Genomic DNA, 16,346 nt, shown 5'->3' with positions numbered 1-16,346 from the left:
CATAACCCAGAAACCACAGCTATGGACATATCCAAAGTAAAATGAGCTTACAAGATTGTAAACAGGGAACCAGAGACATCAATTGGCAAGGGAGGACAATTACAAACCAAAAAGAGTGAAAATAATGTATAGTTACAGAACTTCTAAATTGTGAAGAAGTCAAGAGAGCTGCAAGATAAAATGAACTGTTTTAATCTCAGGGAGGACATTATAGATCAGAGGGTAACCTCAAAGAAAAATGATAAACCTTCACATCACAATAAAAAAAGAGGAGAAGCACAAATAGTCAGCAAACAGTAAAACACCAGCAACAAAGGAAATGATAACACGACTCATAAATAAACACCACAGTGACTATCTGCAATCAAAGTGTGCTGAGGGGAAGATGGGTTTAAGATCTTACTTTTAGACCTTAAACACAGGCACCTCAGTTAGCAGCCATTCCCCAACTTTGCTTAGATGTGAAAGGGTGGCTGTCCACAGACTCCAAGGCAAAGCTACAAATACCTGCATTAATACTTTACTCTAGAGTGAACCCGACCAGGACTGGCCACGGTGTCACCAGGGTTGGTGTCACCTCCCCTGTGGGGCTGGCTGGCAAACCCCTCCAGTGGGCAGAGCAGCCTATCCCACCCTGCCTCTCCACAGCGCTTCCTGTCTCCCACTGGCCAAGATGGAGATCCTCCTCTCTCCAATCTACCCCTCTAGTCCCCCCATGCCCCATCACCTTAAATATAGGCACCTCAGTTAGCAGCCATTTCCCAACTTTGCTGGCAAAGTTCCCAACGGTGCCTACTCACCAGCTCGCACCCTGACTGGCAGGTGATGGGGCATGGGGGGGATAGAGGGGTGGTACTGATGATGAGTGACCACACTGGGTGACAGGTGACACCACCCCTAGTAAAGCCACTCCCTAGGTGGCCCCTCCTCCTGTTGCACCAGCCCATCCCCCACAGGCCCTGGGGCTGTACTGATGTCACCCACTCTGACTCTGTCAGGGGCTGTATCCTACACCCCTCAGATTTCCCAGTGATTCCACTGGGCCTGGCCTGTCTTCAACCCTGACCAGATTTAGGTTTCAGGTCTATCTGGATCTGAAAGCAGTCAGGGAGTACTGGCAAGAGCAAGAATTTATGAAGCTCTATAACCAATGGTGGGATCTTGCACAAGTCACTTCTTTGTGCCTCAGGCCCACACTGATGCTACTGCAGGGAATGAGGAGGTGATGGTAACACAAAGCCTAGTATCTTGTAAACAGTACAAGCTAAGCCCTGTTGTTGTTGTTTGCCGTCGAGTCGGCCCTGACTCATAGCGACCCCTCCTTGGGTTTCCGAGGCAGTATCACTACGGAAGTAGGATTGCCCAACCTTCCTTCCGAGGAGTGGCTGGTGGGTTTGAACCACCTGCCTTCTGGTTAGCAGTCAAGTGCCTTAGCCACTATGCTACCAGAGCTAAGCACTAGGAGGAGCTTTCTGCTGGGTGGAGCTGGGGGACAGAGAAGAGAGGGGGATTTGAGAGCTGTAGAAGGCAGTTGGTGGTAAAACATGATGAGTGGATGTGGGAGGAGCCACACTGGCTCCAGATTCCTGGCTTGGTGACTAGACAGACAGATGCCATGGACCAAAATGGTAGACAGAGGAGAAGGGGCAAGAGTGTGTGTGTGCAAGAGTATGCTTATGTGGGGCTGACTTCATTTAGGTGCCCTGCCTGTTAGGACACGTGGGGAGACGTGTCCAGCTGACAGATGAGCAGGTAGGTTTGAGTTCAGGTGACAGAAAGAGTCAGAGTCCAGTGTCCAGGTCCGTTTACTTCCTCCCTCCCAGGACAGCGCTGAGCAGCACAGTGTGTGTGAAACGATGATGAGAACGAGTGAGTGCACAGACTCTCTCCTCCCATCACCTTACTTGGTCCTTGGGATAATGTGGTGATCTCTTAACATAGCACAGAGTGAGTAAGGCACTGGGTCGTTAACCAAAAGGTTGGCAGTTTGAAGCCTCCAGCCACTTTGCAGGAGAAAGATGTGACAGTCTGCTTCCGTAAAGGTTTACAGTCTCGGAAACCCTATGAGGCAGTTCTTCTCTGTCCTACAGGGTCTCTATGAGTTGGGATTGACTTGATGGCAGAAGGTTTTTCTTTTATTTTTAAGGAGACTCAGAAGGGCAGGACGCAAGGTTCCTATGCTAGGGAATACGTACTAAGTGACAGGCATCAGATGCAGGCGAGTTTATTCCTGACCCTCCAAATAACCCAAGAAAGGGGCATTATCACCCCCTTTCTAGTGAACGAGAAAACAGCCTCAGTGTCTCGGCCAAGGTTGATCAGTTCAGAGCGCCAGTGCCAGAATCAATGGCTCCTCAGAGTCCCAGTGCCTCCGACGACTGGCTGGCTGCGCTGAAAAGCCACCCATGCTATGAACAGAAACACACAAGAAATATACTTTTTTCCCACCCAAAGGAACATCTTGAATGGAAGATGAAGGGAGTGACTTTTTCCATTAAAAAGGTGTACCGCTGTGGGGTGATTCACGAACCTGAGGGGAGAACATGATGAACCCACGCTGGGTGGGAACCAAAGAGGGGAAACCAAGGTCACACCGTCCCCGAGAGAGGCGGCGACAAGCTTGCAGACTTCAGCGCAACACAGAGCAGCGACGGAGGAGAGCAGCGACCGAGGGCTGGGCTGTCCACACACCCGCGGGGCATCTCACGCATCAAACAGATGCAGGACTTGCTGAAAAATCGCACCTCTCAGACACAGAAAGGGGCAACACTGCTCCCCTGACCTGACTCCCAGTCCGGAAGAATGGGCGGGTGGTGATGAGGAAGAGATGGGCCCTGAGGATAAAGGGCCCGGTCACCTGAGAATTTGTAGCAGAAGAGGGAGGAAACCTGCACCCTAGATTTGTGAAGAACAGGTTTCTAACAACTGATAAACAAGAGAGGGCCGTTGCTAGGCAGAGATGTGAAGGGAACGCTCTGGCTCATGGGAGACGGGATCTCTAAGGCAGGATACCAGTAAACCAGCCAGAATGGGCTCACTTCGGAAGAAAGGGCTGGGTCACATGGAGACCTTAGATGAGCTCAGGTTCAACAGGGACACTGACAAAAGAGAGGAGGGGGGGTAATCAGGGACTGAGAAGGAGGGGCAGGACGCCGAGAGAGGCCAGAGGAAGGCGAGGCCTCTCGCATCACAGAGAGGGCCTTTCTTCTGAGCTGGAATGAGAAGGCCAAGGGGGAGATGGGGGCTTCTCGCTGGGGCAGATCATCTGTCACTACCCACAGGACAACAAACCATTCCTGTTGGGTCTTCCTTTTCTCTGAGGAGAATGACTGTCCAGCTGGAAAGGGGAGAGCCAGCTTTGCGACAGAGAAAGAGAAGCTTCAGACAAGTGAGAAAACACGACAGCCCTGAGCGGCCCTGACTGGGTTCAGGCTTGAGCACTGCGGAGTCACATCATCAACTCAAGGCCTTCCATTCGAGGCATTTTTTTGGGTGGAAAAAAAAGAGGAAGACCCTCAACAATGTCCATGAATTATTTCTGGGAAAACCTACAGCACCCAGATGCCCAAGAAGCAGGAGAACAAGGGACCAAAGGAGAAAATACAGCAGGGCTTTCAAATGGCGAATCAGGCAGATTTCCGGAAACAACAAGGCAATGAAACAAGCTTGTCTATGACACACCCAATGGTCCAGATCAAGGTCTGCAAAGCACAGGACAGTTGGTGGTACATGAGGAGGAGAATGGCTCTACATAAATAACGTAAACCACGCAGGGATGTTTTTCCTTCACTCTTCCTGCTAGTGCCATGGAAAGAGTCCCAGTCCAGGTCTGGTGTAGCTCGACACCTCCTCCCTAATGCTTTTATGGGAAGCATAAAAAGCCCCAGAAGAAGGGCAGCCAGAATGCTCCTTGGAAGTGAGAATGGCCAGACTACATCTCATCTACTTTGGTCATGTGGTTAGAAGGGGCCAGTCCCTGGAGGAAGGTATCATGCTTGGTACAGTGGAAGGTCAGAGAAAAGGGGGAACCCTTAGCAAGATGGATTGACACAGTGGCTGCCACAATGGGCCAGGGCACAGCAAGGATCACGAGGCTGGCACTGGACCGGGCAGTGTTTCGTTCTGTTGTACATGGGGTCTCTATGAGTCAGAATCAACTTGATGGCACCTAACAACGACATAACAACAATGCTTTTCCGTTCCTTTTGTAACAGAGAGAGCCCATGCACACGAGAGAGAGCGAGTGAGTGTGCAGTGCAAGCAGACTTCAGATTCTGACCTGGGAAGAACTTAATAATGGTCTCTAACTCTTTACATAGGAGCTTAATAATGGTCTCTAACTCTTTACATAGGAGCTCTGGTAGCATAGTGCCTAAGGCACTTGACTGCTAACCAGGAGGCTGGCGGTTCAAACCCACCAGCCACTCCTCGGAAGGAAGGTTGGGCAATCCTACTTCCGTAGTGATAACTGCCTTGGAAACCCAAGGAGGGGTCGCTATGAGTCGGGGCCGACTCGACGGCAAATAACAACAACAACAACTCTTTACATATACCTTCTATTTACGGCAAGTGATACTGGATTTCCATTTAAGACGCATCTTTTAAAGAAAACTTACTAAAGTAAAAAAACAAGGTGAGACAATTTAAAGAAAAAGAATAAATTAAAAAATAGTACAAAAAATAACTATCATACAGTCTTGACAGTAACTGCTCAGGTGATAGCCAAATTATTACTACTGCTGCCAGTGCTACTTACACAATGTTTATTACATGCCAAGTGCTCTTCTTGGCTACCTGTGCTAACTCATTTAATTCCCCCACAATCCCATGACTTATTATCCCATGCTACCCACAGATGGGTTTGTAGTTTGCCAAATCAGGAATTCAGGAAGTGGAGAGCAGGTTTCGGACTTGGGAAGCATGGCCCCAGAGTTTGCAATTTTAGCCACTACACCATAGAACCAGATGGTAGCAAGTGCTTTAGAAAAAAAGAGAACACATTACTGTGAACCAGCTGGGGTTCCCTAGGTTCCAAAAGAGAGTCTAAGTAACTTATTTTTCCAGTTGAAAATAGCAAAAAATAAATGAGATTTCTAGACAAGGAGCTAGAGTGATTCCACAGACATATGTGCTGGGATTCCAGCAAAGCCTGTGACAGACCCTCTCACGGTAGCTGGGTAAACTAGACGGAGAAATGGCTGGGGACAAGCGCATAGCCAGGAGGACAACCACTACTCTCCAAGGAGAGCCCTCAAAGCCTCTATCAGCATTCTAGAAGGAGGTCTCTACTGCCACTTGAGAACCTTTATATTTCTTTATATTTTTCATCAGTGACTTATGTGAAGACATCCTTACTAAATCTGTACGTGACAACCATCTAGGAGCGACAGCCTATACAAAGAATAAGGCAAGTCTAAAGAGCCCCAAAGAGCGAGATCTGATGGCTGAATGTAATCAATGATGCAGATGATGACCCCCCCCATCCCAAACAATAGCTAACACTTGTGCTGGACACTTGCAATATGAGGTTCTCTAAGCTCTTCAGTTTTCCTAACAAACCTATACAAGGTGGAAACTGTTGTCACCTCCACTGTACAGATGAGAAAGCTGAGGAGCAAGCAGCTTAAAGAACTTGCTCAAGAGGAATCATGTTCTGAACCCAGACAACTTGGCTCCAGAGCCCACCACCATTTGCAGGTAGGTTCCAATATTAAAGGGCGTGAGCACCACGCGGGGGAAACCAGCTTGACAACAACATTAACACAAAAAGCAGACAATTTCTGCCGACCCCAAGCTTAGGGAAAGCTCAGTGGACTGCATGACTTTGAAAACCTTAAGGTTATTTTCAGACACTGAAAGGGGCGTCATGAGGAAGAGAAGAGTAAGCTTATTTTGTGTTATCTTTGAAGCAGAACTAGGTGGGGCGGAGGTTGAAAGTGATGTAGATTTCATCTTGTGAGGAAGAACTTCACAAAATCAGAGCTGAACACCCACAGAATGGGCCCTGGAGGTGCTCAAGCAGAGGTGGGAGCCATCTGTCTAGACAGTACATGTAAAAGCCCTCTGCAATCTGCGGGGCTCTGCAGAATTAGTGGTTCTCATTTTGTTGTTTTGAGAGAGAAGGTCGACTGATCTCAAAGGCACTACCCACTCTTCCTGTGTATTCTGATTTTCAGCACCGATTCATCTGGCATTCTGAACTAGATACCAAGGAAGGGCCTGGGAGAAAGTGGCACAGGGATCATTCAGAGCACGTGGTTCAAAATTCATTTAGGTTCCATCATGCAGTATCTCTCAGAGTAAACATTTCACGATGAAGATCAACAGAGGGCTCCAGAAGTCAGGGAGTTCATGATATCCCTTGCAGACTGAGTTCTGTTACATAATCAGTGATTTGTTCCCATGGAAAATGCATGCCCTGCTATGCACAGTACAGTAACCCGTCACTCTCCTCATTAAGCCCTTCTCACCTCATTTGCATCAGGCTTTGCTGTGACACACACACAGGGCTTGTTAGAGGATGTAATCTATCCTACTTTTTATGGACAGTTAACCTAGCACCTGCCCAGGGCTTCCCAGGACCAGCCCTTGTCCCAGGTGGGCAAGGCCACAGCCAAAGCAGAGGTTCTGGGGCAGGGAAGGTGAGGCAAGGAAAGTGCCTTCTGGCTTGTTGTAAAGGGTCCCAGGAATGGGAGTGGCTGTCAGATCATTCTTGATGGTCAGGCTTGGGAATGGCCAGGGACTGGGGGAGGGAGGAGGGCTAAGCTTCATGTCACTGGAGGTGTCCATCAGTGGCTCTAAACAGGAGATTTAGGGGCTGTGCAGGGGCTGGACTGGCTGACATTTAAGGCCCTTTCCAGCCCCAAGATTCATGTTCCATAAAGTACCATGTGATACTGCACACATCTGAACTGGAAATCAAGCCACTTACCCGCCCTCGCTCTGTGAGAGTTGTCAACATGACGATGAGTGATAACTTCTGATCCCAAACGACCTGCCAAAACTGAGCACAGGTATGCGGCAGGGGTCCCTGAGTGGCAATGTACTTGTTCACAAGGTTAGCAGCGGGAATTTCCATCTGGCAAGAGATCGTTAAAGGCATTAGGATCTGTTATTGCCACAAGGTGGACAGGAAACTGGATTTTAAACTCTTCTACTTGGTAACTGACATCACACCAGACAGAATAAGATCCCTTATCAATTTACAGAAAATGAAAAAAATAAAAGAATTATTTTAAAATCCTTGAAAAATATTTGACAATACTCTAGCAATTGTTAAGGTAAAATCTGCGACACTGAGCAGGCAATAATCAGAAACTGAAGTACAAGATGGCAGAAGAGTTTTAAATGACTTTCACGGCTTTACCTTAAATTATCATCTGTCAGTCTCAGTTATGTTGTATCTTCAGCAATGCATACCGATCCCCACCCCAAGTCTTTCCCCACGCAGTGTTTTCTATCAAAATCTGTTGTCTGAAGCATAAACCACACAGGCATACACCACCAACGGTGGGTGCACGTTACTCTTTGCATGATTTCTAGTGCTTGCACCGTCAAGTTGGTCAGTCTTGACACTACGCAGCTGAAATGGTTCAATCGTCCTCAGGGTCCCTCTCCCATCCTGCTATGCTTTTGCTTTTTGCCTTATGAGCTCGAGTCCTTTCGAGGAAAGAATACTCAGAACGTGCTGAGCTGTGGACTGGCACTGTGATTTACTCATTCTTAAGTGGGGAAGGTAAATAAACCCAAAAACCCACTGCCACTGAGTCAATTCCAATTGACAGCAACCCTACAGACAGAGTAGAACTATCCCGAGGGTTTGCAAGGCTGTAACCCTCTGCTGAACCACTGCTTCATCTTTGTCCTGTGGAACACCTGGTGAGTTTGAACTGCTGACCTTCTGGTTAGCAGCTGAATGCTTTGACTGCTGTGCCACCAGAGCTCCTGGGAAGGTAAGTGGAGGCTCCTAATTCCTGGTTTGGTTAGTGCTGGGGTGAATGGCTTCTCCAGTTCTGGTCTCAGTTCCCCATGGACGGCATGGTCTTGCCATCTGTACTGTCTCTGACACTGCTTTCAAGCCGCCAAGGACACTGAACAGAGGGTCAATGAACCCTACAGGTGTTGAGGAAGACGTGGGACGACTGATCAGATTAATTTTTATTAGGGTAGTTCATGATCCTTGGTGACAACCTGAGAACTTAAACTGAGAAATCACCTGTTCTTTTAGGTCAGGAGTTGGCAAACCATGACCTTAGGGACAAGCCTGACAAAGTAGCTGCTGGGCTAAGAGTGATTTTCACATTTTTCAATGGTTCAATTTTAAATGGTTATATGTGCATGTGTATACGTATATAAGACAGCTGCCACTGAGACAGTGTGAACTCCTGGTGACGCCATGTGAGTCAGAGTAGAACTGAGCTCCTCAGGGTTCCCATGGTCAGACTTTTGGAAGTAGATAGCCAGGACTTTCTTCCAAGTGCCTCTGGGTGGACTTGAACCTTCTGGTTAGTAGCTGAGCATGTTAACTATCTGCACCAACTAGAGACTCCTAAATAGTTACATTAAACCCCAAACCAAACTCACCGCCATTGAGTCAATTCTGACTCATTGCGACCCCCTTTGGGTTTCCGAGGTGGCAAATCTTTATGGAAGCAGATAGCCCAGTCTTCCTTCCATGGAGTGGCTGATGGGTTTGAACTGCCACTCTGGTTAGCAGTCGAATGTTTTAGGCACTAAATAGTTCTATTCCCAACCAAACCAAACTCACTGCTGTTGAGTTGGATCTGACTCATAGCGACCTCTCCTTGGGTTTCTGAGGTGGTGTCACTACGGAAGTAGATTGCCCAACTTTCCTTCCGAGGAGTGGCTGGTGGGTTTGAACTGCCAACCTTCTGGTTAGCAGTCAAATGTCAGGCACTACGCCACCAGAGCCCCCAAATAGTTCTATTGTTGTTGTTGTGTGCTGTCGAGTCAGACCCAACTCATAGTGACCCCTCCTTGGGTTGCTGAGGCAGTATCACTACAGAAGTGTAATACCTGTGATTTTGCCTCTTAGCCTACAAAGACCAAAATATTTACTGCCTGGCGTTCTACAGGAGAAGTTTGCCAACCCCATTTAGATGAAGAAACTGAGGTTTAGAGAGGCCCAGGAAGGAGAATTAATGCTCTCCCTACAACATGTAAAATCCTTCACCTTCTCTTTTTGGGTCATGTACGTAGAAGAAGTTTTATTTTCAGGCAGGATGTACATTAATGACATGGGGGAAAACACAGAGAAACTTACAAATGGACCACTCACAAGAAACAAAACCTAACAGATCAGCAGCAAGGGCAGAGCCACATGACCACAGAGTCAGGAACACTGACTCCCTGAATCTGAACTTTGGCCCTACCTCCTGTTAAGCTTTGTGACTTTCTCAGATTACTTAACCTCTCTGACCCTTAGCTTTCTCCTCTGTAAAATGAGACTCTCCTGCTTTCCCTCACGTGGCTGCTGTGAGGCTGTCATGAGGCTGTGACCAGAAAAGCTCATTGCCAACTGTTGTTCGATACATGCCGTCATCATCACGGGTACCACAAACAACACACTCCTTATTACATAAGATTTCTAACTTACGTTCACATAACTTGCATTAATATAATCTTCATTTCCCTGCAATAATACCCGGGTGGTGTCATCTGTGGGGGAGAGAAAAATTTACCAATTATTCTGAGTGTTATTTTTATCACAGCAAGTAAACACGGGTTTCGTTCCCAGCCCCATCTGCAGCGCTCATCTCATTAGCATAAACACTATTCCCCAACTGTTCAGAGTCTGAAATGGCTGCAATAAAGACTGTGGTGTTTACAGACACACTGAGGATCGTTCCAGAATACCAGACAATCTGTTTCAAAAAGGGAAACATTCTCTCAGTGTGGGGAGGGGGGTGGGAGGTATTTGCGCTGGATACTCACAAGGCAACACATCTTTATATCGGTTTTTGTCCAAATTTTGAGGCAGCTTTGCAAAAGTGATGGCCAGCCCAGGCTTCTTTCTGTAGAGTTGCTATATAACAAACAGAAAAGTTAAAAAAAAAAAAAAAAAAAAATCACCCAGAAAACAGCTACGAAGGGAGTGAGAAGATATACTTTACGGTAAAGTTCACAGTACTGAAATCTTAAGATTTAAAATGTGATTATGAGTTATATATTAAAAGGAAAGCTTCCCAACAAGAAATTCTCCAATTCTGTGGGAAATGGACTAAATTCTTCAATGATTTTTTTTTAAACATGAGTGTCTTTGGGAAAAAAAGTCACAGGAAGGGGCCTGGGTCACAGATAATGGACCATGGTGAGTGAAACCTTATCAGCTTTGATAATTGTGTGGCAAAGGCTAAAAGCAAAAATGGGGGGGAACGGGAGAATTCAGATTCAAAATTAAACAGAAATCATCAAAATTAGTCCAAAAATCATTTTCTCCCATTCACTGGAGTGAACTGTGTTCTTTGCGTAAAAACAACAGCATGTCATGCATCATTTCAGAAGTCTATTTCCACAGCTAAATATGTAGTAAACTTGACTTAAAGTAGTATTTCTCTGTTCATGCAATCACTATCAAAGGGTTAATCGGTCATCTTTGCATGTCTACAAGCACACGTCAGACACATCTGTACAGCACTCAACAGGATTTTCAAAACAGTCCTGTGAGAGAAGTATTAATAACATCCTTGTCTTGCAAGTGAGAGTCAGAGGGCGAATGGATGCCTAGCTGAAATCACAGCCAAGAGGAAGGACTCACACCTGACCTCACTGCTTCTGTGTCCTTTGCTATACAACTGCATCTCCCACCATCAATGGCAGAGTTAGGCCCTTTTCACCAGAGGTTTTTATGAACTGTGTTGGAATTGAAAAACAATACAATTGTTTTTCAATGTTGGAAGTGATCTTTGTTTTTTCCCTGAAAATTTGAGATATTGTACCAGTAACCTCACAACTCTGAGGTGACCTTTTCATGTATTTTCTCTGTGTGTACATGTGCACAAGTACGCACATGCATGTATACACACCTATCACATATACAGTGAAACCTATGGCAGCCAGAACTCCACGGGACGACGGCCTTGTTTTTTCCAGGTCTTGTGAGTTTTCCCCCTCTGACAGGGTACAGTCTTACTATTCTTCTACCACTCATTTTAGTGAAAATATTTGCATTTTCCTTCTATGACAGGTTTCTGTCTTATGCAGGTGCCAGCTTTTGCAGGTTTTACAGTACCTACATGTGTATTTTAAAATACAAGGAATGACAATGAACTATATGTTGGTTCTTCTCACATTACATTCTACAGAACCCAAGTGTCGCGAGAGAAGCTAACAAGTATTTCCTGGAAAATGTTTCATTATCAAAGAAACATGGGAAGGAAACACAACAAACCATATTGTCTTTCTGGACAGTCACAGAGTGTAGGTCTTACAGGATTATCTATCTGTTTAGCTCTGATTAGCTGAGTATTCCTCAAGTTAACTTGACTATGGACGATCTCAGCATCTCAAAGCGGGCAGTGAAATATACCAGAGCTTGGGGCCTGTTTTCTCCTGCTTATTATATAGTACATATTTCCCCATGTCTTTTTAATAGTCTCTATATGCATGATTTTTAATGATTTGATTATAATCTACCATTTACTATAATTTAACTTTTATTCTATATTTAAGTTATTTTCAGTATTTTTCTCTTAGAAATTCCTAGGAACAGAATGACTGCATCAAAGTACATTTTTAAGGATTCTGCTAACTATAGCCAAAGGGCCCTGCAGAACAGTTATGTCCACTCACATTTCACAGAAGTATAACAAGAATGATCAGGTCACCAAATCTTGGGCAAAAGAATCAACTAAGGAGTATTTGCAATCTGAATATGGAGGCTGAATGTTTTCTTTCCCGTTTATTTTCGCAGTTTGTACTTCTTGTTTTGTAAGCTGGCTGCTGTTAGTGATATTTGCCCATAATAATGTTGTTGTTGTTGTTGTTGTTTGCCGTTGAGTCGGCCCCGACTCATGGCAACCCCTCCTTGGGTTTCCGAGGCAGTATCACTACGGAAGTAGGATTGCCCAACCTTCCTTCCGAGGAGTGGCTGGTGGGTTTGAACCGCCAGCCTTCTGGTGAGCAGTCAAGTGCCTTAGGCACTATGCCCATAATAACAGTGTATCCTATTTACTTACCAAATGCTTGGAATTTCCAAACTGCAGGAGCTCAACTCCTGATCGCCTTTAGGATTTCAGTTTATAATGACCAAAAAACTTCTCTAAACTAAACAACTCTTCCACTGAACAACTTGTCAGCTAAACATCTGCAGGCTTTAATGGACTCCCTGCAGTCCTTCTAGGAAAAAAAAATTCCTGATTTACAGGAGGTTTTGGTTGGGCTCTGGCAGGAGGGGGCTATCTGGGTCAGTCAGATTTACTTAATGGCTTCCTGGTTTTACCCGACTAACTGCAGATCAGTGAAATCCAATTAAGGGACTCTAATCAGTAAAGCTGATCTGGAGGTAATGAGAGACTTTTTCGCCTCCAAACATAAATGTAAATGTCATCAACTGGAGATGATCCGTCCAGCAAACAGCACAGATCGAGCTTTAAGTACAAAATGACTTTAAATGGATCTTGGCTGTAACAATCTGTTGACAAGGCTTGTAAAGCACTAAGATACATTTTTATTTTTAAATAAAATACTATGGGCACTGTTTTAAAAAGTTTAAATATGCACACTTTGGGCTTTATCTGACAGAAATACATAAAGATACATGTCAGAGACATTTACCTGCAAAAATTTTTTTTTATTAGCAGAAAACTATAAAAAGTGTCAACATTCCTAAACAGGATGAAGTGTTGATTTAATTATGGCACAGCTATACCATAATCTTCTGCATAATAAAGAAGAATGGAAGACTGGAAGTACAGCTTTGTAAGTGCATTCATTCATCTCTTGTTAAGTGCAAAACGCAAGTGACAGACTACTGCATCAGTTGTGAGCCCACTTACTCACATACTGGCACACATGTACATATACATATTCTATGTGGGTACACACAATCCTCTGTATGTATACATTTATGTATGTGCATAAACATATTTGCATGAGCAAGTAGGGAGCAATATACATCATCATGTTATTTACAAACTATAACAAAGAGGAAGAAATGGAAGGGAGCAGAGGTCAGGAGACAACAATTCTTTGGTCATTTCTGAATTACTATCATAATACTGAGAATTAAGATTTCTTAAAATGATTGAAATGATAAGCACTATAACAAAGGAAATCTATTTATAAAATTAAAAACAAAAAAAAGTGTTTATGAAAAGCTGAGTGAACAAACCAAAGCAAGGATTTTTTTGGCCTTTGGCAGGTTTGACAGCCTACTCAGATTCACTCAGATTTATGTATGCCTTGCAAAGTGCAATGATGAATCCTGTTTCCACTGAACTGCTGCAGTCCTATTTAAATACTTAATGTCTGAAATGCAAAGAGTTAGTTGTCAAGCTCCTATAGAGTCGACAGACTCGTCTCCCAATCTTGGGGGCTGCCTGGTAGGCTGGGTATGAAGACACTGGTCTGAGAAAGAGGGATGAGAGTAGAAAGAAATTCACAGGAAACACACAGTCTTTCTGGAAAGGCCAAAGATGTGGGGAAAATGAGTTAAGGCTTCATATATTGGCCGGAATTTGAGACAAAGGTTTTTAAAGAACTACTCATTGGAAGGGAGCTCTGGTAGCATAGTGCCTAAGGCATGTGACTGCTAACCAGAAGGCTGGCAGTTCAAACCAACCAGCCACTCTGCAGAAGGAAGGCTAGGCAATCTACTTCCGCAGTGATCCTGGGGTCATGCTGAGTCAGGACTGACCCCACAGCAATGAGTTTGGTTTGGTTTACTCATTGGAAACATACAGTGTGCTTAGTGAATTCCTGAGCTGGAAGTGTGTGAGATGGACAAGAGCTCCCTAGTAGGAGGGTGATTAGGAGGCTGAAAGGCAGGATCATGGGACAGAAGGTTATAAACGACTTAGTTGAACCAACTATTAATTTTTATGTTCTGAACTGTTTTGTTTTCATCCTATCCAAGAAGCTCTGAAACTAAGGATAAATTATAAAAAGATTGGCTGAGAGAGGTTGCTAGGGAACAGCTGTATCTGAATCACAGCATCAGCATCACCAGCTCTGGTCTCCAAAGACAAGCAATGGAATAACAGGAGCTGGGTTACTCTGGAGCAGTATGGTGGGGCAGATAAGTAGAGATGGTTTTCCAGTTTAAATGTTTCTTATTAAAGTAAGAGAAGGCATCAAAAGATAACTACCATCTCAGACTTCTCACCCAATCAAAGATGTGAAATCTTAGTAATACTTCTCACATGAGGGCTTCAGACACCAGAAATGTTTTTGTTCACCACCATCAATCCTGAGCCCAGCAATGTTCCTAGCACACAGTAGGAACTTGTAGAGTGAAGGAATAATGGGACCTGCTGCTTTAAAAAAAAAAAAAGAAAAAAAAAGGAGCAAAGCCATGAATTAAGCATCACAAGAAGATGGCAGTGTCAGCTTTCAGACATGGTGTCTCTGTGGACAAATAATTAAACTCAAGGGGAACTCCTTTTTGATCCCGGCTTTGAGAGGCTGTTTTTATCGCCATTCTGTAGGCAAAACAACCACCACGACTCACGAGTGGCTCATCCTCATCAGTGGCATCTCTTTTCCTTTGTACCTGACCCAGCCAGAAGGCAAGAGACAGTGTCTACAAGAGCCTAGAACCTTCTACCTACTTTCCCGTAACAGTTTGCTGAGTTGAATTGAAATTGCTGCTGGTAGTTTGGGGACCTTAAGTAGTGCAACTTTAAATGCAGTCCCAGGCCTAGATCCTCCTGCTAGCATACTTAAATGGTTGACATGCTCGGCTAGTAACCTAGAAGTTGGTGCTTTGAGTCTACCTAGAGGCATCTTGAAACAAAATCCTGGTGATATGCTCCCCAAGCCCTTGGAGTCCAGTTCCTCTGACACACATGGGGTCACTGTGAGTCAGAGTTGACTAGACAGCAACTGGTAACATCTGGTAAACTAAACTACTTAGCAGGTACTCTTCCAGTATCCTTTCAAAGCTACATGCGTGACAATGAGTTGGGGAAGCACTTCTCTTTACAAGGTCCCCCGCTCCTGGAATGCAAAGACTGCACGCACGGCATTCCAAGGCCTCCCCCATTTGCGCTCTCGACTCCACACACATTATATTGATAATTGGTTTCTTGTCTGAAGGGAAAGAAATTGGACCATTATTTTTTAAAAGGCATTAAGGGGTAAGTCCTAATCTTGAAGGTACAGTCGCCCTCACTAATTTCTACATACATCAGTTTAAATCTCTCATGAACTCTCCAGTTATCTCTGCCTTCCAAATGTAACTTTTGTAATTATCACAGGAGCGCTGAATCACTTGTTCTGACACTAATGGGATATTTCCCACAATGAGTGATGATACAGGGGTGAATTAAAGAAAATCGGGGGGTCAGGAAGGAGAAGAAGGAGGTCCCTGGTCTTGGTAAAGATGCATGATGCTGAAGTGGGAGGGCTGTGGGTGTCTGTCTGTCATGACCTCTGGTGATGCCCTGTAGCACTGATCTAACCCATCAGCTGGGGTCCTTGTTTCGGATCAGCCGCATTCCACAAGTCTCCAAAGAGACCTTAGTTAACAAGGGCAAGGGGGCAGGGAAATGGTGAGTCACACGGCTGCTGCATGAGAACGGACACAGGGCGCATTGTGTGCCTTGAAGCTGGTTCTCAAACGCAGGGCAAGTGAGCAGGGTCGCCCAGCTTCCACCGTGCAGAGCGCACATCCCTTCCCTTGCTTCACAGAGCTGCACACAGAAAAGCATGAGCTGAGCGTCAGGCTACTCTCAAGAAGGAACAACCTGTGGCTGAATGTATGAATTCATTAAAGAAGGAGAACAGCATCATGAAAGTGAGGACAGACTTGGAGCTAATTTCTGTCCCAAGTCAGCTCCTTCACACAAAAGAGAAAGAGAAAAACTGCTTCCACTGGACGAAATACAGAACTGAGGCAGCTTGAGGCAGATGCAGGGAAGGGCTAATTGCTGAGTTGTGTCAAGATTCAGGTTGTACTTGGCAGTGCTGAGATGCTGCCAACAAACTAGATTTTTATTTTTAATGTATATTTTAACGTTTAAGCTCTGTATCTGTCTAGCTGTGTAATACTGGGCAAGTCACTTAGCCTCTCTGAGCCTTATTTTCTTCCATCTATAAAAGAGTGATGCTAATAGTTCCAGCCATCTCTACTCCACAGATCCTCTGTTAAGAGGATCAATTGAAAC

At 45.0% G+C, this 16,346-nt stretch overlaps 1 protein-coding gene across 1 annotated transcript in view; it reads right to left on the bottom strand.

The window, feature by feature from the left end:
• PTPN3 (protein tyrosine phosphatase non-receptor type 3) overlaps positions 1 to 16,346 on the bottom strand; it is an 86,584-nt gene that overhangs the window by 6,007 nt on the left and 64,231 nt on the right. The window contains exons 18-20 of the mRNA XM_007951942.1: positions 9,955 to 10,045; positions 9,617 to 9,678; positions 6,932 to 7,078 (exon numbers count right to left, since the gene is read on the bottom strand). Of these exons, the coding sequence (XP_007950133.1) occupies positions 6,932 to 7,078; positions 9,617 to 9,678; positions 9,955 to 10,045 (300 nt within the window). The remainder of the gene's footprint in view (positions 1 to 6,931; positions 7,079 to 9,616; positions 9,679 to 9,954; positions 10,046 to 16,346) is intronic.

This window comes from Orycteropus afer, unplaced genomic scaffold (assembly GCF_000298275.1).
Source record: "Orycteropus afer afer isolate SDZICR_OR568_19922 unplaced genomic scaffold, OryAfe1.0 scaffold00320, whole genome shotgun sequence".
Classification (NCBI taxonomy): Eukaryota; Metazoa; Chordata; class Mammalia; order Tubulidentata; family Orycteropodidae; genus Orycteropus; species Orycteropus afer.
Note: the sequence above shows the minus strand (reverse complement) of the source record. Positions and strands in the feature narration are given on the sequence as shown.